Here is a 27,797-nt window from a genome sequence, read left to right on the forward strand (position 1 = left end):
GCCGGAGCAAGATGGCGGCGGAGCGGATCTTCGACCGGGCGGTGTCGGTGCGAGTGCGGGGCTGCGGCTGCGAGGAGCGGTGAGTGCGGGCCGGCTGCGCGGGAGCCTCTCTGCGCTCCTCAGAGGGGCTGCGAGCCACAGGCGCTTTCCTCCTGCCTGCTCTCAGCGCCGCTGGGCAGCGCTCTGCGGCGCTGCGCTTTGGCGTTGCTGGCCTCGGCACCCTCGGGGTGAGGGAGGGACCGGGTCTGGCGAGGCCTGGGGCAGCCGGCGAGGGCCGGGCGGTTGCCGTGGGTGCCTCGCCGAGGGAGTGAAGCCGGCGGGGTGCCGGCAGCGGGGGGAACTCGCACCGGGGGCGGAGGCGACCGGAGGGCCGGGCGGCTGCCGGGCCCGCGCGGTGTTTGGCGTCTCCCGGGCCTCAGCGTTGCCCTCCCGCCGCTCCCTCCGCACCGCGGCCTCAGGCCAGGGACCCGCGGGTTTGAGCCACCTGCGCGAGGGTGCGCACGGCGGTGGTGTCTGGGAAAGGCCAGACATTCCCTGTGTGAAGCGTCTCTTCAAAATAGGATGAATTTCGGCACTACGGATCCTGTCTGAGTTAGACAGTGTGAGAAGGCACGGAAAGGCTGATGTCTGTGGTGTGCGTTGTAGTATAAGTGACTTAGTACTCGATAAGAAATCATTGAAGGCAAGGTAGCACTGTATAAATGATTGTCAGGAGTTTGAGCAGTCGTTAATAAATTTCAACAGGCTTCTACAAAAGCTCTAGTTTCTGGACAAAGTTTCAAAACTTCTGCCTCGCTATTTAAAGTCTGGTGGATAACAAGCAAGCAGTAAAAAAAAAACCAGCTCTGCCTGAGGAGCTGCAGTGACTGAAACTCTTACATTTTAAGTGTAGTCATTCGTGGGAACTTTCTTAATGTTTCTGCCTAATTTTTATTTTTGAGATGTCATTGGTTCCTTTAATGAAGCTGTGAACACATGTTATTTGGAGAATGTTTTCTTGATTTATTATTTAGCTTCATGTTTTTGTACACAGGAGATTAAATGTTCGAGTGAATATTGAACTACTGTCAACTTCTAATCCTGTTCATAAAAAGGTTTGTAAATAAATCATATTTCTGTCATTCATTAGGCATTATCTGAATTTCATTTTATGCAAGTATAAGTAGAAAAAGGAAAAGCAAAGTGGGATTTTAGTGTTTGCCGTTTGACCTTTATTTTTTATACAATTTTTGGAGTAACTTAGTTGGTTTGGTATTGTGGTTTTCCACCCATCCCCTCAGCCTTTTCTAGCCCTCTATTTTAGTTTGGCTGTTGATGGGTCTTAGCAAGCTTGCATATTAAAAGTATTTGGAGATGCTCAGGGGAACATGAGTTGGAGCTTAGGAGTACCTTTAGTTCAAGGTTCTAAATTGGGAGTAAAAAAAATAATCTTTCTCAAGGAAAATGACAATGAGACCATTAGTGGAGATTTTGTCGTCTCTTCTGTTGTATGTCTGATTTGTCACCAAAGTGTTCATCCTCCCAGCATGATGTTAAGATAGGTCATGGGTTGGTTATGGTGTTGTTGTGTAAAGATTTGTTTGTATAGGACCACAGCAGGTTTTGGTCAGACTCTGCTGCTGGTGGCAGTGATAATGGTGCTTCCCTCTGAGCAGAAGCAGCTCAGTTAGAAGTGTGTGCTGACCTGTGTCAGGAGGAGCCTGCAAACTGGAAATGCAGTTGAGTCCATCAGGGAGTGAGCAGATCTTCCAATGCTTCATCAGCTAATGGGACATCACACCAAGCAGGCATTTTATCCCACCCCAGCTTGGGCTAGCATTCATTTTAACTGTCTGTGTGTGTAAATCCCTGAGTTTGTTTATGCAGTTCCAGCTGAGAGTTTTGTTGTTGTTACTGGCACCTGAATTACTGAAAAAAGTTTCAGTTATGTTTGTGTACAGTGCAGTGTCACACTTCATTATGTTGAAGTGTGATACTTTACTTTTGTACCTCTGCTAGGGGATATCCTTGCCACAGGGGTGAGCCTTGTTCCAGGAGCAGCTGCCTGAGCCCAGTGTACTGCATAACCCCATCCCTGGAATTGAAGGCTTAATGCTTATGGAGAGGGCAGGTTTTCCAAAACACTGTGTACACCTCCAGTGAACAAACGAGTGTCTGTTTCAAAGCTAAGCAGCATAATCCTGCTGTTTGCCAGATGGGATTCAGCTGTATCCAGTCTGCACAGCTCTGTATTCAAGTGTAGAAAAGCAGCTGGTGGTTTCATAAACTTCAGGAGCAGTGTGCTCTGAAAGACTTCCAGTTATGGGAGTGATGTATTACTAAACCATGAACAGTGGACTGCTAGTGCTACACTTATTTCATGAGGGGGAAAACAGAGCAAATAACTTTTTCTCTGAAAAATGATGGCTACACACTGAATTTCAAAACCTTTGCTGCTCAAAGTTTAAGGTTTTAACTTGGTTTGTTTTCGTGAAAGAGTTTTCCTTGTTTTCCTGGTGTAATATTTGAAGTTGTGTTAAATGGTAATCTTTTGCATGTTCTGAATCAGTTGCCACAATTATGTTGTATTTTTGACTAAACAATGAAAGCATTCAATACTGTTTGCAATGCTGGTTTAAAATATTTATAGTATTTTAATCTTATTTAAATGTACATCTTTTCAGGACTTAGCTGTTCGATTGACTGATGATACTGATCCTTTTTTCCTTTATAACCTTGTCATATCAGAGGAAGATTTTCAAAGGTAAGTGAAATTACAGTATTTTCTCTGTGAAACATTTCTAAATGGCAAAAAAAGAAAAAGGGAATATTTGTAGCTTCTAGTGGTCTATGTTATTAGAGTTGAGGTTTTGGCAATTTTCACTTGTGGGGTTTTGGCAGTGTTTTGTCAGTGTTGTTCTCTGACCAGTCACCAACCTGGTGAAACAGCCATGTTTAATGGAGGGTGACCAGCTCAGGTTACACAGAGGGACGCTGCAGGTATCTTCTGTTTATCCTAACTGCTTCTTACAGACTATTTTGTGTGTATGTGTGTGTGGGCTAGTTCAGGAAATAATTACAAGAAGAAAGTCTTGTTTGCATGGACATGGTTTTACAGACCTGAGCTGTATCTTAGGGGTTTCTTGCATAATTGTACTGTTGGGTGTCATTTACTTGCTCAGAATTTGAGCAAATCATCAAATTTGGATTCCAGGCATGAAAATATGAACAGTTTGGTTTTCTGCTCTTTGGGTATTTATTTATTTTATTTTGCTTTGTTTTGGTGTCGTTTCTTTGTGTGGGTTTTTTTTTTTTTGTTTGGGGTTTTGGTGGGGGGCGGGGGAGCGGTGGCTTTGGTGGCGTTTTTACAGAGGGAGGTGTGATCAGTGTGTGGATCAAAAGGCAAAAGCAAAGTAGTGCTTGCAGGAGAGATGTGCAGGAGTGTTTTGTTGCATGGAGGCACAGCTTTGTGCATGCACTGCGGGATGTTTCTGTCCGAGTTTGCTGTGGCTGTGGAGAAGGGGGGCAGAGATGGGCGAGTGGGGGATCGAGGTCAGGGCAGGGGCTCCCCTCCTTGTCCTGTGCTTGTTCCCTGTGCCTGTCCCATCACTGCTCCACACTGTGCTGTCAGGGTGATGCCTACTCAAAGAATACATTTGTTCCACAGCAACTTCTGGTTTTTAATTAGTGCAGCCCATTTGCAAGAACTGTTGTGATCAGAAGTATCCTCTGGGGGTTATTATCCAAGATGTGCTCTAGGATGACCCTGCTCAAGCAGGGAGGTTGGACCAGCTGACCCACTGTGGTCCCTTCCAGCCTGACCACTTCTGTGATTTTGTGATATGAGGACATACTTCTGGTTGAAAATAATCAGAATTGGTTCTTTCTACTAGTGTAAACAAAATATTTAATAGGAAATAAATTACAGTTCTCTATATCGTTAATGTTTTTTTTCCTGTCTGTTCATATAGTTTGAAATCCCAGCAAGGTCTCTTGGTAGACTTCTCTGCCTTCCCGCAAAAATTTATAGATCTGCTTCAGCAATGCATTCAGGAGCAGAACAAAGATATCCCAAGGTAGGTCACAAGTGTGTGCCACGTTACTCTGTGTGTACCTGCTGAGTTCTTAAAATGCTTGTCAGTCACTCAGACTGAGAAGAGTCAGCAGAAAAGGATAATCTGACCTGCCCCGACCTGAATATGTTGGTGGATGTGGCAAAATCTGAATCTTCGGAGGAGAATTCTTACTTGAGCAAAAACTGGACAGCCTTTTATTGCACATATAAAAATATATTTTATTGGGAAATAGATTAGGATCTACAGGTAGTTTCAGGAAAAAAAATGCTAAACATTTGATTATCTTGGTTTTTCCCTAGGTTTTTGCTGCAGTTAGTTTCCTCAGCACCTGCTCTAGATCACACACCTGTCTCTTTAAATGTAGTGGAGACCAACCCTTTCAAACACCTTACTCATCTGTCTCTAAAATTCCTGCCAGGAACTGATGCAGAAATAAAGAAGTTTTTGGCCAACTGTTTGAAATGCCTTAAGGTAAAATGGAAGTTTATTGTAACTGCAACTAAGCCTCAATGCTGTATGTACTTAAGCAATTTTTTCATTCTGGGAAATTCAGAAGTATGTACCAAATTGTATGCTCTTGTTTATTTTTCCTTTTAGCCCAGATATGTAATTGCATGCAGCTACTTGGGTGCATGCTGTAAAGTCGGAATTGTTGCCATCACCCCGGCAATGAAAATGTGCTCTGTATATTCAGGCAGGCAGTGCCATTGGAGATGTTTTACACACAGTGCACGTGGTGTGCAGCTGCTGAGTGCTCTGCTGCTGCGCTCCCCTGCTCACAGCCTGTGCTGGTGGCCAGAGCAGCTGCAGGACTTACTGGAACCTTCAGTCTCTGCTCTGCACTTGGCTGTAGGCAAGCACAGGCTGCTGGTAATTGTGAGCCTTGTTGGGCTTCAAAGGACTAACAGCTGTAAAAAGCCAATTAAAATTGGAATGTTGATGCAGTTTGGTAGCATGCTAGGTTTCATTTTGTGAGAAATTAAAGGTCTCATAGTTTGACTGTTGTCTGTTTCAGTTTCATTGCCTGACATTTGTCTCTCCTATTGTGCTGTCATGTTTCTAGGCAACTAATAAGCCATTTTAATAACATGGATTTACAGTATTTCAGTTGATCTCTTGTTTAGGTAACTCCTTTGTAAATATATCATGTAAATAAGGTACTATTTCCTTGTAGAAATTTAGTAAGAATTAAATTTGGGGTTTTTACATTGTGGGCTAATACCTTTTCTTTTGAATTTACTAATTATATCTTATTCAGTATGACACTTATTTAGTAAGGTGATCTTTTCACAAATACAGTGAGTATATGGGTGCCTAGGCAGGCTGTGCTGATTAAATGGGAGCTAAATGCTACTTGTATTTTGGGAGCTAAGGATTTGACTTGATGTCAATTTGTACATAGGAGGATAAAATGATGTTGGAAGAAAAGCTTAAAAAAACTGAAGAGGATCTTACCAGGCAACTGAGCTACACTCAACAGGTAACAGAAATTTTTAACTTTTGTGTGTTGCACTTTTTTGATTTATGGAAAATGTCCCTTTTTGTAGGCTGGTTGATGAGTCACTACCTAGCCAAGATAACTGACTTGAGACTGAGTGAAGAGAATAGTGTACTGTAGCTTTTCAAGAGAGTGAGTAAAGCCTGCAGCTGAAGAATTAAATTGAAATCTTGCAGTACTCAAGCAGAATTTTACTTTATTTTGTGCAGAGGTCTGTGTATGCACACACAAATTGAATACTAAATATATGGTCATGTGACGATAAATGATAAATATACTTCATATATTCCATGAATTGTTGGAAATTGTTTTATTTGGAAAAATTGTGAAACTCTGGTAAATGAATTGGAAGTCTTGGACTTTAATTACTCCATTTTGGATTTTGCAGTCAGCAATAGTAATTCTGTATTTCAAGAGAATGATTTGGGTCAGATTCTGCAATTATCAAGGTGACTTTTTTGACCATAATGAAACAGAATAATTCCATTAAAACTGTTAAGAATTATTTTTTGAATGGAATATTTGTTTGCCTCATGTCTGCAACTTCAGTTTGAGTTACTGGAATGCATTTGCTGAATTGGAATGCAGAATTACAAATCAAAAAAAAAGGAAAAGATGCTGCTGAAGAACTTTATTTCTTTTTTTCCCCCTAACAGAGTGCTCTGTGTTACAAGGGTAGAGAGCATCAGCAGACTGTTTTTTCACTCTTAAATAGTGGTTGGAGAAAAAATGCAATTGGAAATTAAGATTCTTTTATCCACAGCATTAGAACAGTGCTCTTCAGCTTCTCAGTGCCTTACTTTTCTTGCTTACAAAATTAACATATTTCAGCATCTAGTGCTGAAATTTAGACTTTTAAAAATAATTCCATGTCCTTTTAGTAAGTAACAGTGAAGAGTCACTTGGTATTGGCTGAAATGCTTACATTTTTAAACTTTATGTGCTTTGTCAAACTTAAACAGAGCTTGTCAGAGAAGAGCCGGGAACTTGACAAACTGAAAAATGAATGGACATCCTACACTACAGCTCTGAGCAACAAACACTCGCAGGAGCTGACCAGTGAGAAGGAAAGAGCTCTCCAGGTACAATGGTTGGAAAGAATGAACAGGATTCTTGTATGGGAATAGTCAGAGTCATCAAATAACTGCTTCATTTCTTTGCTTCTCACAGGCACAAACTCAGTACCAACAACAGCATGAACAACAGAAAAAGGAATTGGAAAATTTGCATCAGAAAAGTATTCAGCAATTGCAGAACAGGCTCTCAGAACTCGAGGTCATCAATAAAGACCTAACAGAGAGGAGATACAAAGGAGACTCCACAGTCAGAGAACTGAAAGCAAAGCTTTCTGGATTAGAAGATGTACGGCTTCCCAATACCCAAAATTAAGCTTACTACTGCTAGAGCATTAACTGTGCCTGCCTGGGCACGTCATAGGAAATACAGCATATTAAGTTCATTTATTTCCTCTTTATTCCATATTATGCTTACTATTTAAATATGTCTGTTGAAATTACTGTTATGGTTTTCTTGAAGAACAAAAATCAATTCCTTCCCAACATTTAGGAATGTCAAAGAGCAAAGCAGGAGGTGCTGTCCCTGCGCCAGGAGAACACAACTCTGGATGCTGAGTGTCATGAAAAAGAGAAGCTCATTAATCAGCTGCAGACACGAGTTGCTGTCTTGGAACAAGAGATCAAAGACAAAGATCAGCTTGTCACCAGAACAAAAGAAGTCTTAGATGCAACACAGGAGCAAAAGGTTTTTTCACTATTTTTTTTAAACTTTCCTAATTGTGGTTTCCATAGAGTAGCTGCTGACCAGTTTTTATGAATACAGCCAGTCAACTTTCAAATGTAGTCAAGATTCTAAATTATGGCATCAAAAGTATACTGGGTTCAGATTTAATCCTGTGGTACTGGAGTAATAGTTCATGGTATTTTTGGTAGGGGAAAAAAAGGATTAATCCAGATCCTATATAATTTGACTGAAAAGCAGTGGCTGGTTCCTTTGTAAGGATAGTGCTCTAAGAATTATGAACATTCTACTTGAAATCATAAACAATGTGTATCACAGCCTTATTATATTTTGTAATATTCTTTTCAAGGTGATACTGGAAGAGAGTATGGAGGAAAAACAGAGGCATGTTGAGAAACTGGAGACAACAATTAAGTCGCTGTCAGCTGAGCTCCTTAAGGTTTGTTTGAACATGGCGCTTCCCTTGTCCAACATCTCCCTTCTTCTTAGGTGTTTATTTTTGTAATATATGCCTTGGGTTTTTTTAATAGGCTAATGAAATTATCAAGAAGTTACAAGGAGATTTGAAAACACTAATGAGTAAATTAAAATTGAAAAATACAGTAACAATTCAGCAAGAAAAACTGTTGGCAGAAAAAGAAGAGAAACTTCAAAAAGAGCAGAGGGAATCGCAGGAGATGGGACAATCCCTTCGAATGAAAGAGCAGGAGGTATTGATGGGTTAACCTTGTGTGCTGGAAATGCTATTGTATGGACTTTGCTGAGTTTTGTGGGCTTAACTTAATTACAGAAATAAGGTCTTAAATCTTTCCATGCAATAGAATATACTCTTTTGCTTATTTAACATATTTATTTAAATGTGTCATCAACTTTCAGATTTTTTAATGTTAACCTCATTTGTAAAAGCCATCCATTTATAGAGAAAGCAACCAAAATTGTTTTAAGAGAACAAAGCAATGTAATGGATGAATCAGCACCTTTTAGAAGGCACATTCATGTGTAAGTTGGTGAAGGGAATAAGAACAGGAACAGAGTGAACCTTTTTCTTCCATCCCATTAAACAGGACATTCTCCTGTTTAGAGTCCTTGCACTATTTAATCATAGAAAAATAAAGGTCAGAAAGGATACTGGCTGTCACTTTGTCAAAATCCTAGCTGAAAGTAGGGCTTCCTTTAAAAGAATTACTATGTTGCTTTTGTGACAAACTGAGTTCAAACTTCTTTAATTTTAGAATAACTTCATAAATGCTTTGTTTGTTGTTGTTTGTAGTTAGTAGTATAACACTCCTGATAGTGTTGCAATTATTATGGGAATTACAGGTTGGCAAGCTACAAGAGCAGCTAGAAAGTACAATACAAAAACTTGAAGAAAGTAAGCAGTTACTGAAAACCAATGAAAATGGTAGGTTTATACAGCTTGATTTCTCCCTCTGTAAAAATGACCCAGTGATCTCACTGCTGCTGAAATTGATAGAAGCAATTTTTGGGGTTTTTCTGAAGAGCTGCCATTATTGTCATGAGTGGAAAACAAGCCTCTGGCTGTGTGGCCATGCAAGAGCCAAGAGCTGCACATAGGGAAGCCTTCCCTTGGGGCTGGTGCGTGGGGCTGTGGGGTGCTCAGAGGCCTGGAGGGGGAGGAAGGTTCATCAAATGGCTTTGCATGGTACTAGGGAGGAAAAACCCAGTGAGCTGTCACTTTTTGTGAGGAAGGGCTACTGGCCATTTCAAGCAGCTTGTAAGAGGGAGCAAATGGCTTGAGCTTTTTTTTCCTCTTTGCAGTTATCACGTGGCTGAACAGACAGCTCAGCGAAGTTCAGATGGCAAAGAAGCTGGACAGTCCTGCCAGTGCCCATGCTGGTGGGAAGGCTGCTGTTTCACCTCTCAGCATGGTAAGGTAGAGCTGTAAATAACAGGCTGAGGTGGGCATCAGCTGCTAAAATGCAGGGCCTTCAAAGAGGAAAAAAAAAGTGCTTTCATCTTCTTCTGGCCTTACAGTTTTGGGTGGGTGTGGTTTGGCTTCGTTTGTTTTTCAACAATATAAAACCCTGTTTGGTGCTTCTTCTTGCCCTAGGCCTTGTAGGTGAGACTCTTCTAAGCTCTTGTTTACATAAAATACACAAAGCAATAACAGAATTAATTTTTGAAAAGATGAAGTGCAGAGTGAAGACAAAAAAAGAAGGCTTTTTTATGTTGAGAGGTTAACTTAATAATTCCCTTTGTAAAGGTTAAAACCCAAAGTGTACTATTTCAATACTCTAACTAGTGATTTTTAGAAACAGGAAAGTCAGGGGCTAAGGAGCACTGCCTGCAGTCATTATTCATTGTTGAATACTGTAACTTGCTGCTTCTCAGCCTGTGCTGTACAGATCTCTGCTGTCACAGTGACAGCAGGCATTGATTGGCTGCTTGTTCACAGTGGAAGGACTGTTCATACAAAGAGGTCCCTGGAATTGTAGCTGGATATATTATGTGCTTTAATCAATGACAGGGGGTGTGGCTTATTATGACCTGAGAGTGCTCACCTCATTGACTTTTTTAAAGTTATGTTTTCCTTAAGCATGTGAATCTTGGAAAAATGATATTTTCTTCCCATCAGGAAGACTCACAAAAGTGTTGGCTTTGTAATGGCAGTTAGTTCTTCATTTTGGAATTTTTAATCTCTAGAGTTACTTGTAAAGTTATGTTTCTCATTTATGGATGAGTTTCTATTTCTTTTACAGCCTGACCGACCAGCCTTTCATAGCTCAGGAATCAGTCATCCCATTTCTCCTCTCTATGCCTTCCAGAACTTTCTGGAACCAATACACAGCAAAAATGGAAATTCCCAATGTCCAGTATCAAAGGCAGGCACTTTGACTTTTTTGTTTGCTTAAGAATGTATAAAATTGTATAAAAAATTATTTTTGTATAATATTTTATTTAAGTTGTATAAAATATCAAGGCACAACGTTTTGACTATTTCTTAAAGTGCATAAATATTTCCTGTATTTACCCTTAGGCTCTCTGCCTTGAGCATTATGACTGTTACTCATAGCTAATGCTTGTCTTTAGGCTGTTTCTCACAGGCTTTGCTGCACAGCAGGGCCAGTGAGATGTAGAAAGAGGAATCTCTGGGAAATTGGCTCTGTGAATGCCCTCGGGAGAGGGGAATCTCAGATCTGGAGTAACTCTTAACCTGCAGCTCTTTATCTCTGCAGGTTCAGTTGAACTCACAGCTTTTGAAACCCAGTCGATGTTCGGATGCTCGCACAGTGCCTGCAGCAGGTCACGCAGCAAACAAGGAGAAGTGAGTGTCAGCTACTGCAATTTAGTATTTTTGTTTTTTCATTTTATAAAGCCCTTTGTCATCTTGGTGTGTTTAGAACTGACTAAAGGTTCTAGTATTAGCCTGGTTCTGTGATCTGCCTTTCTTCATTACCATGATAATCAATTTTGTGTTGGTTTGTTGAAACCAAAGGAAGAGCTGTGCTTGCAGGAGTGGGCCCCAAGGAACAACAGTTCAGTGTTGCTCCTGCTGACAGATCTAAGCCATCAGTGCTGGGTCACTGAAAAAATTAGTTCTAGGCTGTTCTTAACCTGCTCAGTGATGGTTTAACTTTACATGCTAAAGGTCATGAAACACAGTAGTGCCACTTCTAGTGAAGGTTTTCCTGAGCAAGTCTGTAGCTGCCCTCGTTATAATGCACTGATGACAAACTGCATTTGCTTTAAATTTTAATTTGCCTTTCTGTTTCTAGTGGTGATCAGCTGGGGCTGGAATCAAAGTATTTCAAGAAAAAAGATGACAGCATTCCTTTACGAGGGCTTAGTCAAAACACACTTAACTCAGGTAAGTAGGAAACAGGTGTTATTTGAAATGTACTTGAAGGGCAGTGACAGCCATGGCTCAATGCAGTGTCCTGTGCTGTTCTGCAGAGTACCTGAGACCGTACTTGCCAGCCAAAGCACAGCCATCGCCAAAAGCTGCTGGAACACCAACCTCGGCCTATTTTCCTGGATCATAGACAGGGTTCTTACAGTAAGAGTCCTCTTTTAACCATTGGAGGGGATTTTTAAATGTCCTGCAATAGTGTGTTAGTAAAGTATCAATGTGAACTGACATACTTTTATGAGCCAGTTTTCTTTGAGGAAGGGATCTTGACTGACTTGGATGATGTGTCAAGGTGCTTGAGCCTAAGGAGAAGATAAAGCCTTAAGGAGCCCTAGTGGGAACAACACTGACATCACCAGGGCTGCGCAGAATTTTCTTAGTATATTGTTGACCTGTAAATCCTCCTAAAAACTCACCAAAGTGCTCTTTTTTGTAACTGGTGAAGTGTACATTCCCTGAGTGAGAGAATTACCTGAATTTCTATTTCTTGACTCCTTTTCAGAGAACAGATGAGGTGAAGGGAAAGCACACAAGAACTGTGCTGTGCTGTCCATTTTAGTAATGGTCAAGCTCACTAACCCTCCCTTACAGTTTAGCTTTAAAAACTTGCTTAATTTTGGAACCAGCTTATTTGAACTGCATATAGACTTACAAATAATCTCATACTAAAAATGCTAAATTGTTTCACTGAAGGTAGAAAATTAAAATTCTCAGTCTTGGTTCCCCTAACTTTTCTGTGAATCTCTCAGTATTACATTCCACAGGCCACCATGCATAAAACATTAAAAGGTGAAGTAGCTGACTAGTTAACTGTTGACAAGTATCAACATCTTAAAGTTACTTTATTTTTATAAATCATACTTTACAACTTGTAAGACTATACAGAAATTTTAGATACTCTTACATCTACGTAGCTTGTTCTACTGTCTGGGTTCAACTGCTAGGATCATGTAATAACCCCTTGGGACTTGGTGTCTCCTGCAGAATGAGCATGCATGGACTTATGCCAGGCAAAGTACCCTTACAATGACTATTCCTTACTTTTGGTAAAGATATTTCAGTCCTTTTACCTTAGTTACTCAAGTGCACCCAGAGGATTGTACATTTCAGTGGTTGTTTTGCTGTGTGAGATGTGTACATTTGTTTATAAATTAGCACCCTGTTAATGTATAGTGTTTGGTTTTGTCATGTATATGTTTTTGTAGAAATATTAAATATTTTTTATCAAAAGCTCTGATTAGTTACTGCTTCAGGAGTAGTACTAACCAACATCTCCACTGTACTGAATTCCCAGCTGAGGTAAGCACCAGACCAGCTCTATTTTATTTACCTTTTTCTGCAGTTTTCCATGTTGCTCGTTGTTCCCCGGCCCAGCCCCGCAGAGCTCCTCTCTCCTGCTGTCCTTAGGTGCCAGTGCCTTCATCTCGAAGTGCAGAGGAGCTGCTGGCACAGGAGTGTGGCAGCATCTCCCAGGCCACTTAAATCCAAAGGAAGCCACATGTGCTGTGGGCCTGGGCAGCCCTGGCCAGGCTGGCTGTGCGCAACTGACTCGTTCCTTGGAGCCTGGATCTGTGCTTGTCCTGTTCCACTGGGTCCCCAGGAAACAAGGAGCAGCTGCAGGCAGCCTGTGCTGCTGGACAGCAGGGACCCTTCCACTGTGCTCAGGGCTGCTTTAGCTAATATACAAAGCTCCATGCTGGATCACTACTCCAGATGACTTTTTCCACCTGCTGAAGTATAACACACATGCAACTACTGAACTTCACTTAAGGTTTGAAGAGACATTCACAGTTATTTAAAAATTCATTAAAATAGTCAACTTTATTAACAGTATATTTACATTTTTTTTTTCCTGTTCTTGGTCAACCATGGTGAATGTTCAAAGGTAAAAAAGCATTAAGCAATAACCACAAGATGAAAACATTTTAAACCTATACAATACTTTATACACAAATTTATACAAAGAAACACTTAAATAATACAACTGGACACAAAAATATACACTTTTAGAGAAATTCACATCAGTAATTGTATAAAGCTCTCTTCTGTACTAAGGGTCCTGAAAATTTAGGACTAAAACTTTAGCTCTGTAATGCAAAAGGGTTCTTGTGACAGTCCTCAAAGGCCACTATATAGCACATGACAGATTCAAGGCTATCAGCTTATAGAGTTCAGTCTGTGTATTCAAGTTTTGAGGTCCTTTATGATTACGCAAACATCAGAAATAGAGTGGTTTAATAAACGGTACAGAGGAAAGCAGAGGTTTAGAGCCAGTATTAAAATTTGTAGGCCCAAAACACCCACTTCGTATTTCAACAAATGTTTGATACGACTGTTTCTTCAAAAATAGAAAGAGTAAATGCACTTACATAAAAATAACTTTTACTGTTCAGCAAGCGTGCTCGTGTGATTTTTATATTAGTACAAACTTAAAAAAAACCTGCCATGTGACTTTTAAAAGAAATGATACCAATTCACCTCCCTACTTAAGTACATTTACATTAAGGCTTTGAATCAGCTGACCCAAGATTTTACAACATTAAAACGAATGGGTCCACATGGATGCCAGTCTGTCTCATTGAGACGTAGCATGACTAGAATTAAAGCTCACCACCGTAAGGAAACAGAAGGACACATGCTCATGCCTTGACTCTATTGTTTGTCTCTGAACTAAGAATGTAAGGTTTAGCAGTAACAGTATTTCATGGCAAGAGACAAGTATGTAACAGATTGTTTATAAAAGCAAGTAAGTTTTTAGTTCAATGGCAACATCTTTGGACAAAGTTCCTGTTTCAATTCCTACAGATTTCATGCAGAAAGATGCTTCTTAAGATTACCTTAAGAAATTACATTTTGATGGAGTTGGAATGTGTATCCGAGACTGCTGATGAAAGAAGAGTCCAAACAGTCTTCCTGGATTTTTGTCATACATTTGTATCTTGCAGTAATGGTTCTTTAGCTTCACCAGGAGCTTGTGGGCTGTGGGGATGGCCGTGGCTGCCACAGTGTTTCTTCCAGTTGCTGGATCTTACATTTAGGTTTGTGTGTTCAGGAATAAACAAGGCAACAAGTAGTGCCAACAGCACAGAGCATGCTCCAAATAAGAATGGGGGTCCAGGAATTATGGAGTTCTGAAAACAACAACAAAGCGTTAACGAGCCTTTCAACACACCGTAACAGCCTACAATTGCTAATTACCCACTTTCAAGAGCTGTTGCCTGACACACTAGTGAATACAGTGCAGGCTTTGAGAAGGAATGTGAAAGAACATTAATCTTAGGACAAGGGAGCACATGATTCTTATTAATCCTTGCCAACTTCCTTTTCTAGTACAAGATCTTCCTACTGAGTTTCCCCAAAAACTTAATAAAAAAAAAGCTCAGTAAAGGACAACAAAACAAAATAAAACATTCACCATTGCTATCTGTCCATCCTTCCCTCAAGGTATTCTCCTCACAAAGGTCACAGTTGTCTATGACTGTCAGCTGTAGCTATTTGAAAATTAAGCTGAACTAGTGCATGCAATTAAACAGATCAGTTGAACAGCCCTCCCGTAGAGGGACTTAGAAACCTCTTTCTACACCCTCCATTTACCGTCAGCACAACAAAGTACCACTGCATCAAACTGGAGAACTGATGAGCACAGGAGCCCTTCCTAACTTCTTTTGGAAGCAGTAAGTACAAAAGAAACGTACCTGTTGTAAATGGTATTGTGCAACCACACTACCTCCTGACGATGATTCGGGCATGGGCAGTTCATTCAGTTCAACGTGAAATATATAGAAAATAAAACCATAAAGCGCTGGTCCCAAACCGTTACACAGTCCTCGAATTCCTGTAATCATCCCTTGAACAACACCTGGGAAAAGTAAATCACATGTTCTTCTCTATTCATAGCTATATAATTAACTATTTCTAATGCCTTAATTGACTTGAAACTAATGCAGGCAGGAAAGTCCTAAAGGGTGTTGCACTAGGGTAGCAGTAAACAAGGGGCACAAAGAGCCTGTCATTATCATATATTCGAGTGGTTTTTCCATCAGCCTCTAGCAGAGGGCAGTGCCTGCCATGCTAAGCTAGTTCAGAGGCCAGGATGTGCACACTGTCTCACACAGGAGAGAGAGCACTGTGTGCAACAGTAAGGAACAGTGCATAGCATTTGCTGAATGTTCTGCAACTGTAAGACCTTGCTGAGTTTTCCCTCTGCAGCAGAAGTAATGGTACACACACAGTGCAACTCCCAAGCAACCTGGATTTAATGTGGTGCCCTAAGCTCAGGTATCTGGGCTACCCAGCCTGGCTGATGAGCACTAAGCCTAGACCCCAGTATGTCTGTCTGCACAGTACTCCTCAACTAGAATTCCAAGAACCAGGAGCAAACCTACCCTGCTGGTCGGCATCAGCAGTTCGTGAGACCAGGGCGCTGACAGCTGGGAAAGTGATGCTGGACATGGCGGCCACAGCGCCGGCTGCCCACATCATCCTGCAAAACACACCCTGCAGTGACTGCTCTGGGGCTGCAGCTCTGCCCTGGGAGCGCAGGGACGCTGGATTGGCTGTCCTGCACTCCCACCCTTCAAGAAGGGATTAAATGCAGACCAACCCTGCATCAGTCAAAGCAAAGTGAAATGTGCATACCATGGCTCTGACCCAAAGCCGTACCAGGCCAGCTGCAGGATTTGGAACCCCAGGCCCAGCAGGATGGTGTTCTTATTTCCAATGGACCGCATCAGTAAACTCAACACTATTGTCTAACAGAGAGGGCAAAAGTAAAATGTCAGGAAAATAACATTCTAAAGGTTAAACACAAGTAAGCCGATGAGTTAATGAATTAAAAAAAACAATGCCTGAAAACATTTTATTCTCAAATTCAAATACATGCAGAGATATTATTTTAAAGTAGTGTTCTTCAAAAGCAGTATTTGCCTCTACCAAAAAAAAAAAAAAACAAAAAAAAAACAGCAGTCATTTAGCAAGTTATAGGACTAAACCATCATCTCTTTTTTGATGCACAAAGGATTTAGTTTTCCCTTAATGAACCAAACACTTATTGTCAAGTGTTTTCATCTAAGTTAGAGTCTTAACCAATTTCTAGAGATCTAGAAAAAAAACAGAGACAGAAAAGCTGAGTTGCATTTATGGAACCACAGAGTTCTCCATTCTCCACAGTGCTTCCTTCTTTTCAGCTTGCCAAATCAATGACACACAGAGCAATAACTCACCTGTGCAATAATGGAAAGAATCCCAAGAACTGCTATAAATGCTGCAACACTTTCAGATGAAAATCCCATTATCTATATTAAAAAAAGGCAATTTGATTATTAACCATAAACCATCTGTCATGATGTTACAAACCCCCGTGAGGGAACACACAATGCAGAAGACCAGTATTATTCACTTCCTCATCTTTCTTGCATTACATCAAACAAATAAATGAAAAAAAAAGGGGCATAAATAAAAAACAATTAAATTGTTCCCTAAAAAATAATACCAGTTCAAGATATTGAACCTCACAGTTCAAGAATAATGCAAATAATTACAAAACACAAGAAAATGTTTTATAACTCATTCATCACTTTCTTCTCTTTTTGTCTAAAGAGATAAACAGAACAACAAGGGAACTTACATCAGTTGCTGGGAGCTTCTAAATTACATGAGTTATCTGTATTTTCCATAGTAGTTCAATAATACTGAAAATTTTCTTAAATCCTGTAAATTTACTTTTGTTCAAATTCACACCAAAATGTTACGTTACCTGTCTGAGGTATAGGAAGAAGCTGGAATATTGGCCTGCCTCTGGGAGGTAGGAAAGAAAGACTGTTATGCAGATTAGCAGCACAATGGAGTCCTGGCCAACTTTCTTCAGGGACTACGGCAAGAAAAAAGAATTACAAAACATTCCACCTTCATTTCCAAAAAGCATCCCTAGCTGGGCTCTGAGAAGCCTGACAATTAAGGAAGTTGTTATGTGGCACCACCAAAGAATTCCCTGTAAGTTTAGCAAGACTGTCAGCAAAAGGATCACCAATGAAGCAAGGTCAAACTTGAAGAAATTGAAGGCTTTGTTTTGCAAGCCTGAACTATTGTAAATTCAGTCTCTTCCCTGTGTCCAAAGCTCAGTATCTACAAATAACAACATATTCCCTATTTAAGTAGCTTACTGCAAAGGGGTCGGCCTGTTCCCATGAAATGGGTGCTCCCCAGGACGCTGGCCTCATCTTCTCTGGCAGCGATTCGGGTACAGCAACAAGGATAAAACAAATGTCCAACAAGGCTATTGCTGTAGCCAGCACCACCACCAGGCTGTCGCCGTACGCTCGGCCAAGGTAGGCACCGATAGCAGGGCTGGTGACTAAACTTGCTGCAAAAGTTGCTGAAACCTGAAATAAATAACAGCTGGTAAGATTTTCAGTGAGACAAGTCAGCAGTGTTATTACCCACATTTCCTCTTTTTCAGAAACCTAAACATTATAATCACACAGTGATTAACAGCAACCTTTATCCTATGCCTATGTGGTAGCAGCTGTGTATTTTAGACAATCACAATTTTTTAAGAAAGATTTTCTGATAACTGGACAGCAATGTGAGGCTCACAGCACTCTTGCATGTACTGACATAATTATGTATAATTAACTGTAGATTCTGCTGATACCTGTGGGAAGCAATGACCTGTATTTAACCTTCATATTAGTGAAATAGGCAATGTCATAGAGGGTATATTAAATGTAATATACTGGTTAATCCAACTCAGTAGTTGTCAGTTAATCAGCTGGCCTTGTGAAAGATACTAACTTAAACTGAAAGAACTTTCTCAACATATCTCAATCGCTGATGTGTACAGGCACAAAGAAACTATTTAGGTCTATATCCATTGCTTTCAGCTCTTCCTGCTAAATGGTAATGGATTCTGTAACTTAAACACAACAAATAATTCTGCTAATCCCTAATAACATGAGGCTGTCAAGGCTCCTGGGACCCGGCAGGAGATAACAGAGAAACAGAGGTGAGTTGTAAGAACTTCAAACAGACAGGTAACTCAGCTATGTCCGTTCTAAACAGCAGCTGAGAAGAGTGACTGGAGACACAGGCAGGGGCAGTCAAGTATCACACAATGGCAGTTCCAGAACAAAAGGTGAGATTTCTGAAACGATGACAGAGTAGTACCAGTGTGGGCAACAATGCAGGAATAACTAAAGATCCTCAAATTACATCATTAAGACTGTCAACAGCCGTTAAGACAGGCACAACAGCTTTTAACATGGTCATACTTTGTTTCATTTAGGAGCAGAATATTCAAGAGATACAAGACTGGATGACAGGAACAATTAAACAGAAAAAAACTGACTCCAAATTAAAATCAACTTGCCACAGAGGAAATAAAACCACAGCTTTGAAAAGCCTTACAAACTGAAGGGCTTAGTACTGAATACCCCAGGAAGAGAGCCCAAACAATACATACCAAACCATAGGCCATGCTCCTCTCATGTTCTTGGGTTATGTCTGCTACATATGCAAAAACTACAGAAAATGTCACTGCAAAAACTCCAGACACAGAGATTACAGCGAAGTACCACCTAAGAACATGATAAAAAAAGATTAGAACAGCTAAATAGAAACAAAAAATCTATTCAATCCAAGTGCAGTTAAACAGTAAATCACCTTGTCCAACTTATCTTGACAATTTATTGAGATAATCTTGGATAAAGCCAATGTGACTGTGGCTTGATAGAACTCTTTAACACATATGTACACCAAGTACAAGCAGCATGATTTTGTAACACCTACAAAAAGCTGCTGTGATTAAGTACTACTGAGAAATGAGGTACTCAGCTAATAAACTTAACTGGTCTATGACCCAAAGCAAATTAGGAACCTCAGTATTTTGAGAACTTGGTCACTGAAAGGCCTCCACATTAGCCATATCTGTATGCTATAGACACTAGCACTTGGCATTTGAAACCTTAATGTACTCTTAGAAAACAAGCTCCTTCTGAAGAGGGATGAGCAGCCTGTGTGACCAGGGAGGAAACAGGAAAGACTGACGGAGCTGCCTGAGCAGCTGGCACTGGCCTGTGTCAGTGCAGGCTGTGCCACTGCTCCACCCTCAGGAGCAGCATGGGTCAGGAGTGAGCCCAGGTCTCTGACTCCTGCCCTACGTGGGCAATGTTCCAGCCAGTTAATAGGTCACTAAGGTGCACCCAGCATGAAAGTTGGTCGATTTTAGAAATTGAGAAGCAAAAGTGTAAAAGTGCTGCAACATTGTACCTTACAAATGGTTACCTCATGCACCCACATTAGGTAAGGTTTTGATTTCAGTGTCGCTGGCTGGTAGCTGAGTGAGAAGTGTGGCCACAATCCAGACCAATACAGCTCACTGAACAGTGTTCTCCAGCTTTGGCAGATGTGCTGGACAGGGCTTACAGCACACAGATCAAAATCAGCAGCTACTGAAATTCTGACCAAGGCCTTTGGCCTCATGGCAGCTGCATCAGGTTGACTGCACCCCCAGCTTTGCATAGAAATAATACAAAACCCTCAACCTTCCATGAAGCACAAAGAGCATTTTATCAACAATGCTACACACATAAGCATTAGATAGCAAACCACAGCCAATCTGGCATGAAACAACTTACTAACCATGGGCTGATCTTCATTAGTGGTATTGGTGCACAGGTGAAAAATACTGTTAGCAGCAAGAAGGACTTCCGTCCCCACACGTCAGACAGGGCACCTATGAGTGGGGCACTGAGGAACGACAATAAGCCCTAATGGAACAAAACGTGCAGTTAGAACGAAGGGGTCAGACTCGTGCTGACCACAGCACAGTCTGAGAGCAGCCCGGGCTCTGGTTTCATTCAAGCCAACGGCTACAGTGCAATGCACCAAAGGCAATGTGGCCAAGCATCACTGATCTTCTATCCCATGTCTGACTACATCAAACTTGAGATCTGTCGTCTCAGAGCTACACAAAATTCAAAATGCAGATGGATCCAGTCATACAAGCAGTTTCATGAACTGTGTTTTATAGTCTACTGCAGCAACAAACTCCAAGTGAAAAATTATCCACTTTCAGCACCGTATGCATCGTTTGGGATTAAGGAACTACTTTTTTATTTGATGAACCCAAACAGTAGATACAGATCTTACTAAAAGTAAAAAGATGCACATCTGCACTTTCAGCAGTAATTTATTCCCATTTTATTCATAATGTGAAAGCCATATTGAAAAACCTCTCAACTGTTTCTCTCAGTTGGCAGTTATTTCTACATTCCTCCCACCATTCACTTTAAATTGCACTTGTGATTAACTTCTGTCAACTTACCTTTACTCCTTGAATTAGACCATTCATTAGAAATGTATGTTTTGGGAAGGTTTCATGCAAAACCTGGAGAGGAAATATGAATACAGTCATTTACACAATATGAACTACAAATATTGCTCATGATACATCCAACTTTATGATGCACAGCAGGGTTTTTTTTTTATTTTCATAGAATACAGAGGAAAAAATAGAAGAAAAAAGGGCAAACCACAAATAATGTGACTAATAATTAATTTGCATGGAAGGCACGTTGAGATTTCAGTGCCTGAAATATAAATAAACCACAAAGAACCTAGAAAATTATCTCTGACCAGATTCTCCAAATGCTACTGCTGGGGACTGGGGAGAGATAGAGGAGAGATGTCACCATCCTGAAGGGGCTCTCAAGTTTGGTGAGCAGAATCCAGAAATGCAGCTGTCTCAGTTTGATTTGTGTTTAGGTGAGAGGGATTCCATTCAGACGACGTGCAGTTCATACCCAAGACACTGCTGATGGGTAACATCAGCTTTTAGAGAAGCACCAAGACTGCTTTTAAAGTTGGAGTTGGAGATTTTTAAGCCTTCACTCCTTTTAGTTTGTCATCATGTATCACTCACAAATTAAATCCAAATTAAAAGCAACCAACTATATGAAAAAGTACCTTGGTACAAACACATTGGTATGACTGTTTCACTAATCATGGGGATGCTTTGACTGGTGTAGCAGACTGGTGGAACTGGTTACCACATTTCAAGTATATTTTTGTCCTTACATTTGTAATATGCCAATGTCTTGAAAGAAAAGATAATTTCCTTACCACCTTACTGGTTCCAATCAAAAACTATTTACATGTAAGCTTGAGTGTTAGCAGACCTGCATGTAAACAGTTGTGCTACACCATTACACTGCTATAATGAAATAAATGAAATTTCTGATACCATCTAAAAATATAGAACTTTTCACTTGCACAAGAGAGCAGCTCAGTGATATGTAATTTTCATTTAATGTAATTTAGAAGATGCTCAGGGCCTTTGCAGTAATTGTCCCACCTCCCATACAGCGAGAAAAAGCTCCCGAGGATCACCTACCCCTAATGTGGGAGCTGTCAGGAGTCCCCAGGCAAAAAACTCCAAGAAGATCACAATAACAGCGTGGTAGACACTGGGTGAACCTATTCCTTGAGGCTGAAATAGGAGAAAAGACAGGTGATTAAAACTTCTGATCATCTGTCAGAGTCATGAGAAATGCATCTGAACACTATAAACAGAACAATTAATAATGAAACAGAACTCAAAACTTGGGAATAGTTACCCAACTAACTGGTATGGAATTAAACTCTTTTTTTTTTAACCCTTTGATGCTAATGTCCTGAAATGTCCTACTCTTACTCTGCAGAATCCTTCGCTGCCATCTCAAAAAATAAACCATTTACACTGCCAATCTGGGAAACAAGGATGCTACAGGGAAAAGACTCTTCTTCAGACAACTAGTTTATTTTCCTTGAGAAAAGTGATTAAGTGTACACAAAGCCACATGGAACCAAGTTTCCATGCAGTGCTCACACTCAGCTATCCCCAAGTCTCACAGCCCAGCCTATCAAACAGCTCTTCTGTTACTAAAAGGCACCACTGCTCCATTCAAAACATATCTCTAAACCAGGAAAGAAACTAAAATAGTGGACACCAGAAGCAAATCTCAGGAACAGCACTGATCACTTTCCAAATACTGAGTGCAGGCCTATCAGTTACAGTGTGCTTCAAATGCAGGAAGAGATGCAGACAAAAGATTTGACAAAAGGAACTTGAAATTCTCAGTGATTTGGTAGAATCAGAAGTAGCTTTTGAAGAGAACAAAAAGAGAATGGGTAGGAAAACCTGCTCATCTCGTAGACTCTCTAAATGCTGTCAAACAACATGCCACAGTTCAACATTTGCAAATTAAGGACAGGGTTCACTGATTATTCTCACATGAAAGCAGCATGAATAACTCCTCAGAAATTTCCTATGTGTTCTTTCAACTTAGAAGCGCTGCATTAACATCTACTTTGCTGGTTTTGTGCAAAGGTGAGTTACTAACAGAGTGGCCCTGATGTGACCAGACCTGGCATTTACACTGAGCACGCACACAGGCTAAGGACCTCAGCTGCTTCCCAAGAAGACTCACTGGGATTTATCAATGTGTGTAAGTAGCTGATGGAGGAGTAAACACAAGAGCGGGTCTCTTCTCAGAGGTGTCAGTGACTGGACTGCAGGCACATACTGAAATACAAGAAATTATACTCGAACCTCAAGAAAGCAACCCTTCCCAAAAAAGGCTGCTCAGTGAAGTGTGGAGTTGCCAACCTCCAAACCCCACTAGACACAGCCCTGAGCAAGCTGCTCCAGCTGACCCTGCCTGGGGTAAGAGACTGGAGTAGTTGGATTTGTGATGTTGGAGGTGCCTTCCAGCCTCAAATACTACACACTTTTAAGTTGCAGTTAGGTAATACTAGAGTCTTTCTTTTATTAGCGGATTTATGCAAGTCATACCTAGCTTTTCTTTCCAGATTCCAATATTTCCAACATAGAGAAAAAAGTCTTACTGAACAAATGTAGGAAATAAATACAGAAAACCTGACTGCCTATTCACTCCTATTGCTAAATAAGACCATAATTTTCAAAAGTAACCATAAAAGTCTGTAAAAGGTGAAATACAAAAGTACCTCAGCACTGTGCTATTTTTCTTTCCCAAGCCCTCTTCAGTAAATACAGACATACCATACCGATATTTCTGCTATTTTTTTCTGCCTACTCTCCCAAGGATGTAAATTAACAGTCTTTGTAGGTACAGAGAGTGGCTATAATTATCCTCTCTTCCCACAATTCCTTTCCCTTTCCACCCACAATCCTTATTTTAGCTTTGGGTTAAAAATTTATCCAGTTCTGCACAAACTGCAAGTATCAATGTTAGCTGTTTGACTCAGTCTCATGAAATCAGGTTCACTCTGATAGCCCCAGATTCCTGTCACATTGCTGGCTCTTGACCCCCCGAGGCCTGACAGACAGTGAGGGAGGTGTCACAAACCATCCCACCCCTCCCAGCATGGCAGTCAAGAGCACCTCCATTCACAGCAAACACTAGTGACTCCAAGGCCATCTGTGCCTGTGCTGCCTTCATCCAGCTCTGGGCAGCACCGAGACCGCCCGCACAAAGTGAAACAGCAGAATGAAAGCAGTGGCTGTTCTGCACAGGGGAACTGCTGCTGACTTCAGAGGTCTCAGATGGGTCACTACTGCCCTCTGCCATGTCACCCAGCTGTAAGGAACACCAACAGAGCTTTCCAACACACTGACAAAAGCAGAAGTGACATTTAGATCCCTACGATGCAACTTCCCTGCTTTCTTGTTGCTAGTGCTCACTTATCACAGGTACGGTTATTTGTTCTTATCTATGAAAAAATAAGTCATTTAGTCACATTTAGATCATCACCTCTGTAGTCATTTTTAAAAGTGGTGGCTACTATCAAGTAGCAAGGATGCTTCTGAGGTGAGGTGAGAGAGCAAGGGGAGGATAAGCAGTTACACAGCAGCGTATTAAGGCACATTACAAGCATTTAGCCCACAAGGTTTCAGTCCCAGCCTGACACACTCTCGGAGCCCACAGGTGCAGTGCAGGTGCTGGGTGTCAAGCCCTGTCCCACCCTACAAACCTGCCCCACCCTACAAACTGCCCCCTGTGCTTTCCTAACGGGCTAACACAGTGTAATGCAATGGCCTAAGTGCAACTGAAGCAGAAGGCCCCAGAACTGGAAAGAAAAGACACAGAGCCCTTGTGTGAACAAGCTGCAACTGAGATGTTCCAATCAGAGTAACAGCAACCCTCCTCTGTTACCAGCAGCCAGAGCAGAGCGTATTTGTGCTGCACAAACAGAGCTCCAAGAATGCCTTTTCCTCTGGTTATAGAGAAAATGCCTTTAATCGAACATTTTGTACTGCCAGTCATGCCAGTGATAAAAAGCGTACATGCCAGGCAAGCCTAAGAACAGCAACAGAATAACCATCAAAGCAACAAAGATATCGTGTGTAAGACCACAGCTGCTGCTCCTCTGCTGGAAAGGAAAAAAGTACCAGATGAAGTCCTAATCTCTAGGTAATTTTATGACTGCTTCAAAAATGCATCATCATACATAAGATGAATACATAAAGGAAGGAAAAATTTAAATTGTTGGGGAAAAAGTGCTGAAACAAAAGTTGTGGCTGCCCCACCTCTGCAAGTGTCCAGTGGCAGGCTAGATGAGATTTTGAGCAACCTGGTCTGTGGAAGGTATCCTTGCGATGGCAGGGGGTTGGAAATAGATGATGTTTAAGGTCTCTTCCAACCCCAAACCATTTGTGATTCTGTGAAACCACATCACTGGTGTTACTGCCTCTCCTTTGGTGAAATCTGACAACACACACTCGAGTACAACACACCATTACACATTATTTCTGTGATACTAAAGCTACAAATAGAAAAACACAAAAATACCACCAAGCACCAGCCCAAGCTCCTGCACCACCCACTGCTTTGCCAAGGAGACCCAGACTGCAGTGGGAAGAGAGGCTTTGCAGAAACAATGGATGGGTTTTCCTTTTTGCTTGTTTGGGTTTTTTTTTTTTTGGTTTTCAATCAGAAACTCCTTCTGCCTGTGCCACTGCTTCATTAACCATCTGTACATTGATCCTAACTCACACAATTTTTTCTGATGTCAAACAGTTCCAAAATAAACCAATCAGGCTGGAAAGTTTGCACAAAGACGTTTAATTAATTACTGGTTTGCCAGTGGGAAACACTGAAGACACGGGGCCATTTTCAGATACCTGTTTCCCACAATGTCACACAGCACGCTGGGTAATGAATGAAGCAGCTGAGGACACTGAGCACTGAAGGCCAACTTAACATTCCAGCAAATATCAAAAAAAAAAAATCCATGTATGAAGTTTCTGCTGTTGTTATAAAGAACACTCTTATATCAAACTTCATAACTTAAAAATATGTATTTAAAACAAATAACTTCCCAAACATTTATTTGAAGGCAGAAAGTATCACAAGTGGAAGCTTTTGCTGCCTAACAACAATCTACATACCTTCATCTAATGTTTATGGCTCATTTTTACGTGTTTTCCAAAAATTAAATTAATACAGAACTCACGGGAGCTGGCACTCAGCTTTTGAAACTGGTGGCAGGCACCGAATGATGTACTAAAAGTATCACGGAATGCAGTTAATTGTAACATACTTTCTCCTCTCTCGGCAAAAGGAAGTTAAACTTGAGAGGTTAGGGACGCTTGGAAACACACTGTATCTTAATCAATGATACTCCAGAGAGAAATTATGAAGCACCATGTTCTCTGAGTAACAACATTTACTCTGCTTGTACTACTCAATCTAAAATACTTGCATTTAACATTTGTACAAGGTAATCTCATACATTTCTATCTTTACAAACAGCAGGAACACATCCTGGAAAACACCAACAACCAATACCAGATTTCATTTTGCTTCCTAACACTTCAGTAATCCACCCAGTTGGCCACTTCGATGAACAAGTATAGTGGCTCTCACACCTGTCTCTTCTCCATTTTTGTTCCAAAAAGACAAACTGAAGGGCCATCAGCAATTTAGTCTGTCAAGATGTCTCTTTATTTGAAATAAAGGCACTCTATTTAGAACAGGGCACATCGAAGCTATACAGTGGAAAAAATCCAGGGGCAATGATACATTGGAAGTAATGGCACTCATCAACAGAAAAAATAACCAACCAAAAACCACACCCAAACCAACTCCAAGCTCCAGCAGCCAAAACGGTTGACAACTTCCTTTCTTCTTCGAATTTATGCATTTACGAGGAAGCAAAACAGTGGGAAGAACTGCAAAACCTTTCTCCCAGGAGCCCTTTGCGGAACTGCTCAGGCGCTGGCGCCTGTCCCCGTCTCGGGCCCGTTCAGGCTGACCACGGGCACCGCGGGGACAGCGGTCCCTGCCCCGCCGGCAGCCCCGCACCCGCGCCGCGCTCCGCGGCCCTGGCCTTGCGCTGCCCCCGCAGCCGCCGCTCACGGGAGCCACGCTCGGCGAGGGTGGGCTCGGAGACGCTCCGCTCACCTCGGGCGGCCGTAACGACCCGCCGTGCCCCAGGCCGGGCGCCTGAGGCCGCACTCGCTCTCGCGACCCAAAACCCGGCCCACACGAGCAACAGACTGCGCTTACGGGCGGAGCAAAGCAGCCTGACACGCTCACAGGTGTTCTCGGGCAGGCGCTCCGCGGACACCGGCCCGGGCTGCCGAGCGCGGCTATCGGGGCTGGGCGGCCGTGAGGGCACCGCGATCCGCACAGGCGCGGCCGCCCGATGCCCGCGGGCCCACCGACCCCCGCCGGACCGGGCCCTACCCGTCCGGGGCCGGCCCCCGTACCACCACGGAGCCCGGGGCCCCCCGCCGCCGCCAGCCGTCCCCCGGGCCGCCCCGCGCCCCCGGCCTCACCGTCCCGCCGTCCTTAATGATGATCTTCTTGGCCAGCATGATGCTGCGGTTCACGGCGCGCTTCTTCTTCTTCCCCGCCTGGGTCATTTTACCATCGCACCCCGGGGGCGGCACCAGCGGCCCCTCCCGGCTCCCTTCAGGCCTCGGCTCCCTCCGTCCCGGCCGCCGCCACCCCTCACGCGCCCGCCGCCATCTTGCGCAGCCCCACCGCGCGCGCAGCCGGCGCTGCGCATCACGCGATCGCGCCATTGGCCGCGCGCCGCTCACGTGTGCAGGGCGCCCCCCGCCCTGCGCGCGCCGGGAAGTGCGGGCCGCGCCGGGAAGTGCGGGCCGCGCCGGGAAGTGAAGTGCGGGCCGCGCCGGGAAGTGCGGGCCGCGCCGGCAGCGCGGCGCCTTTGGGCGGCCCCCACAGCCTCGGCCGCTCGGCACCCCCAGCCTGACAACGCCACGGGCTACAGCGCCGAGCGCGGCCCCGCGGTAGCCGCAGGTTCTCATCCGCCCCCCCAGGCATCACCTGTCCCTCCCGAATCGAAACATCCGGCCCCGCTTCCTCCCTGCTGGAACTGCTGAGGCGCCCGGGAAAAAGGACCAAAGGAAGGCAGTTAGTACGGGATATACCTGACATTTCTAGAGCCAGAGTACACAAATAGATATAATCCACCCTAATGATCCAGCTTGGAGACAGATATCCTTCTTTCTTAATATCAAGCTTTAAACTTAACTTATGAAAGCTCTAACACCTTCAAACGGGCAGGTCATCCCAGGTTCTGATTTACAACAGCGCCTGCAAGTAACAAGATAACAGGGATCAGCTTC

At 42.5% G+C, this 27,797-nt stretch overlaps 2 protein-coding genes across 3 annotated transcripts; one reads left to right on the top strand and one right to left on the bottom strand.

Moving 5' to 3' along the window:
- Positions 1 to 13,006, top strand: SASS6 (SAS-6 centriolar assembly protein). 2 transcript variants are annotated; one of them, XM_053984612.1, is made up of 18 exons: positions 1 to 79; positions 1,034 to 1,094; positions 2,664 to 2,743; positions 3,951 to 4,055; positions 4,355 to 4,526; positions 5,458 to 5,535; positions 6,516 to 6,635; positions 6,724 to 6,915; positions 7,120 to 7,314; positions 7,661 to 7,750; positions 7,842 to 8,021; positions 8,632 to 8,713; positions 9,091 to 9,200; positions 10,032 to 10,154; positions 10,509 to 10,597; positions 11,049 to 11,140; positions 11,227 to 11,329; positions 12,525 to 13,006. In XM_053984612.1, the coding sequence occupies exons 1-17, from the start codon at positions 12 to 14 to the stop codon at positions 11,313 to 11,315; spliced, it is 1,926 nt and encodes a 641-aa protein (XP_053840587.1). In that variant the 5' UTR covers positions 1 to 11; the 3' UTR covers positions 11,316 to 11,329; positions 12,525 to 13,006. The 2 variants fall into 2 exon arrangements, with proteins under 2 accessions (XP_053840587.1, XP_053840585.1); XM_053984610.1 differs by having other exon boundaries at positions 11,227 to 13,006.
- MFSD14A (major facilitator superfamily domain containing 14A) lies at positions 12,985 to 27,211 on the bottom strand. Its single transcript, XM_053984618.1, has 12 exons — positions 26,982 to 27,211; positions 21,573 to 21,668; positions 20,505 to 20,567; positions 19,820 to 19,947; positions 18,642 to 18,756; positions 17,344 to 17,562; positions 16,938 to 17,051; positions 16,405 to 16,476; positions 15,821 to 15,933; positions 15,568 to 15,665; positions 14,878 to 15,041; positions 12,985 to 14,313 (listed from the first exon to the last, which is right to left on the bottom strand). The coding sequence occupies exons 1-12, from the start codon at positions 27,066 to 27,068 to the stop codon at positions 14,107 to 14,109; spliced, it is 1,476 nt and encodes a 491-aa protein (XP_053840593.1). The 5' UTR covers positions 27,069 to 27,211; the 3' UTR covers positions 12,985 to 14,106.
- Between the last annotated feature and the right edge of the window lie 586 nt (positions 27,212 to 27,797).

This window comes from Vidua macroura, chromosome 9 (assembly GCF_024509145.1).
Source record: "Vidua macroura isolate BioBank_ID:100142 chromosome 9, ASM2450914v1, whole genome shotgun sequence".
Taxonomy (NCBI): domain Eukaryota; kingdom Metazoa; phylum Chordata; class Aves; order Passeriformes; family Viduidae; genus Vidua; species Vidua macroura.

Excerpts from the sequence above, each read along its gene's own strand:
- SASS6 (XM_053984610.1), top strand. The coding sequence starts at position 12 with ATGGCGGCGGAGCGGATCTTCGACCGGGCGGTGTCGGTGCGAGTGCGG. Across the intron at positions 8,714-9,090 it reads ACTGAAAACCAATGAAAATG|TTATCACGTGGCTGAACAGA; the intron begins GTAGGTTTATAC and ends TCCTCTTTGCAG. Across the intron at positions 10,598-11,048 it reads CACGCAGCAAACAAGGAGAA|TGGTGATCAGCTGGGGCTGG; the intron begins GTGAGTGTCAGC and ends TTCTGTTTCTAG.
- MFSD14A (XM_053984618.1), bottom strand. The coding sequence starts at position 27,068 with ATGACCCAGGCGGGGAAGAAGAAGAAGCGCGCCGTGAACCGCAGCATC. Across the intron at positions 20,568-21,572 it reads TGACAGCTCCCACATTAGGG|GTTTTGCATGAAACCTTCCC; the intron begins GTAGGTGATCCT and ends TTTCCTCTCCAG. Across the intron at positions 18,757-19,819 it reads CTAATGAAGATCAGCCCATG|GTGGTACTTCGCTGTAATCT; the intron begins GTTAGTAAGTTG and ends TCATGTTCTTAG.